At 30.8% G+C, this 1,207-nt stretch overlaps 1 protein-coding gene across 1 annotated transcript in view; it reads left to right on the forward strand.

Moving 5' to 3' along the window:
- Window positions 1-206: 206 nt before the first annotated feature.
- The window catches only part of LOC106337432 (putative glucuronosyltransferase PGSIP8), a 4,261-nt gene continuing 3,260 nt past the window's right edge, over window positions 207-1,207 (forward strand). The window contains exon 1 of the mRNA XM_013776535.1: window positions 207-757. Within this exon, the coding sequence (XP_013631989.1) occupies window positions 423-757 (335 nt within the window). The 5' untranslated portion in view covers window positions 207-422. The remainder of the gene's footprint in view (window positions 758-1,207) is intronic.

Consider the following 1,207-nt stretch of genomic DNA (forward strand, 5'->3'; position numbering starts at 1 on the left):
ACCATTATTTTTAGAATTTGAACCTAATAATTTTTAATGCACAATGATGATTAATTTTTAATATTATTTATTTATTGTTAAGATCAACATGTGTAATAATTTGTATATCTCTTAGTATGGCACAACAATTTCTTCTTATAATGAAAAATAAAAATATCAGTATAAGAAAAAAAAAAACATATCATTACAATAACTTCTCAGTTCTCATTGACCACTTGTCATTATACCTCTTGAACCCTTCACAGGCTCCCAGAAACCTTCCTCTCTCTTTCCATACATTTTTTTTTCTCTTTCCATACATTGTGTGGGTATATATACGCGAATGCATGTACAAGTTTCCTTAGAGAAAACAAAAATCAAATTCTGAATAATTCTTTTGCTTATATTTGTTCCAGTTAGGACATTGTTCAGACAAATCGGAGATGGATTTGCAGAGAGGTTTAATGTTATTATGTTGTGTCCTAACCGTTCTGGTAATCAAAACGACAGCATATCGAGAGAGACAGCTGCTTCAACCGCAGGAAACGGCGATAGACACTGAAAACGCTTTGGTGGCGGTACAGGATCGGGGTTTGAAAACGCGGCGGCCGGATCATAAGAACGCCTACGCAACGATGATGTACATGGGAACGCCAAGGGACTATGAGTTTTATGTTGCGACACGCGTTTTGATCAGATCGCTGAGAAGTCTCCACGTGGACGCTGACCTTGTTGTCATCGCTTCCCTCGACGTTCCTCTCCGATGGGTTCAAACTTTGTAAGTATTCTTCTCTTTCCTCTGTTTCGTGCGTCCACTGATTCTGCTGACCATTATCTGACGTCTTCGTTGACAAAACCTATTACGCTGGAATATACATTTTCTATATTATTATTTTTTCCATTTCTTGACAATATCGAAAGTTATCAGTTAGGAGTTTTTGGCGCCATGCCCAGAAATAGTAATTTTTAACATAACATTTTTTATTTAAAAAAAAATTTTGATTTATATTTCAACATTATTAATTTATATTTTAACTTCAATAGTTATAAAAAATAATAAACGTATTTTTGTAATCTTATTTCTTTTGATTTGGTATAACTATTTAAATTTTATTTTATTTAAATTTTAATAAAGATATTATATTTTATAAAATAGTTTTAATTATATTATTGTGTTTAATGATTATTTATTTTAAATATATATATATATATATATATATATATATAT

Source organism: Brassica oleracea, chromosome C4 (genome assembly GCF_000695525.1).
Source record: "Brassica oleracea var. oleracea cultivar TO1000 chromosome C4, BOL, whole genome shotgun sequence".
Classification (NCBI taxonomy): domain Eukaryota; kingdom Viridiplantae; phylum Streptophyta; class Magnoliopsida; order Brassicales; family Brassicaceae; genus Brassica; species Brassica oleracea.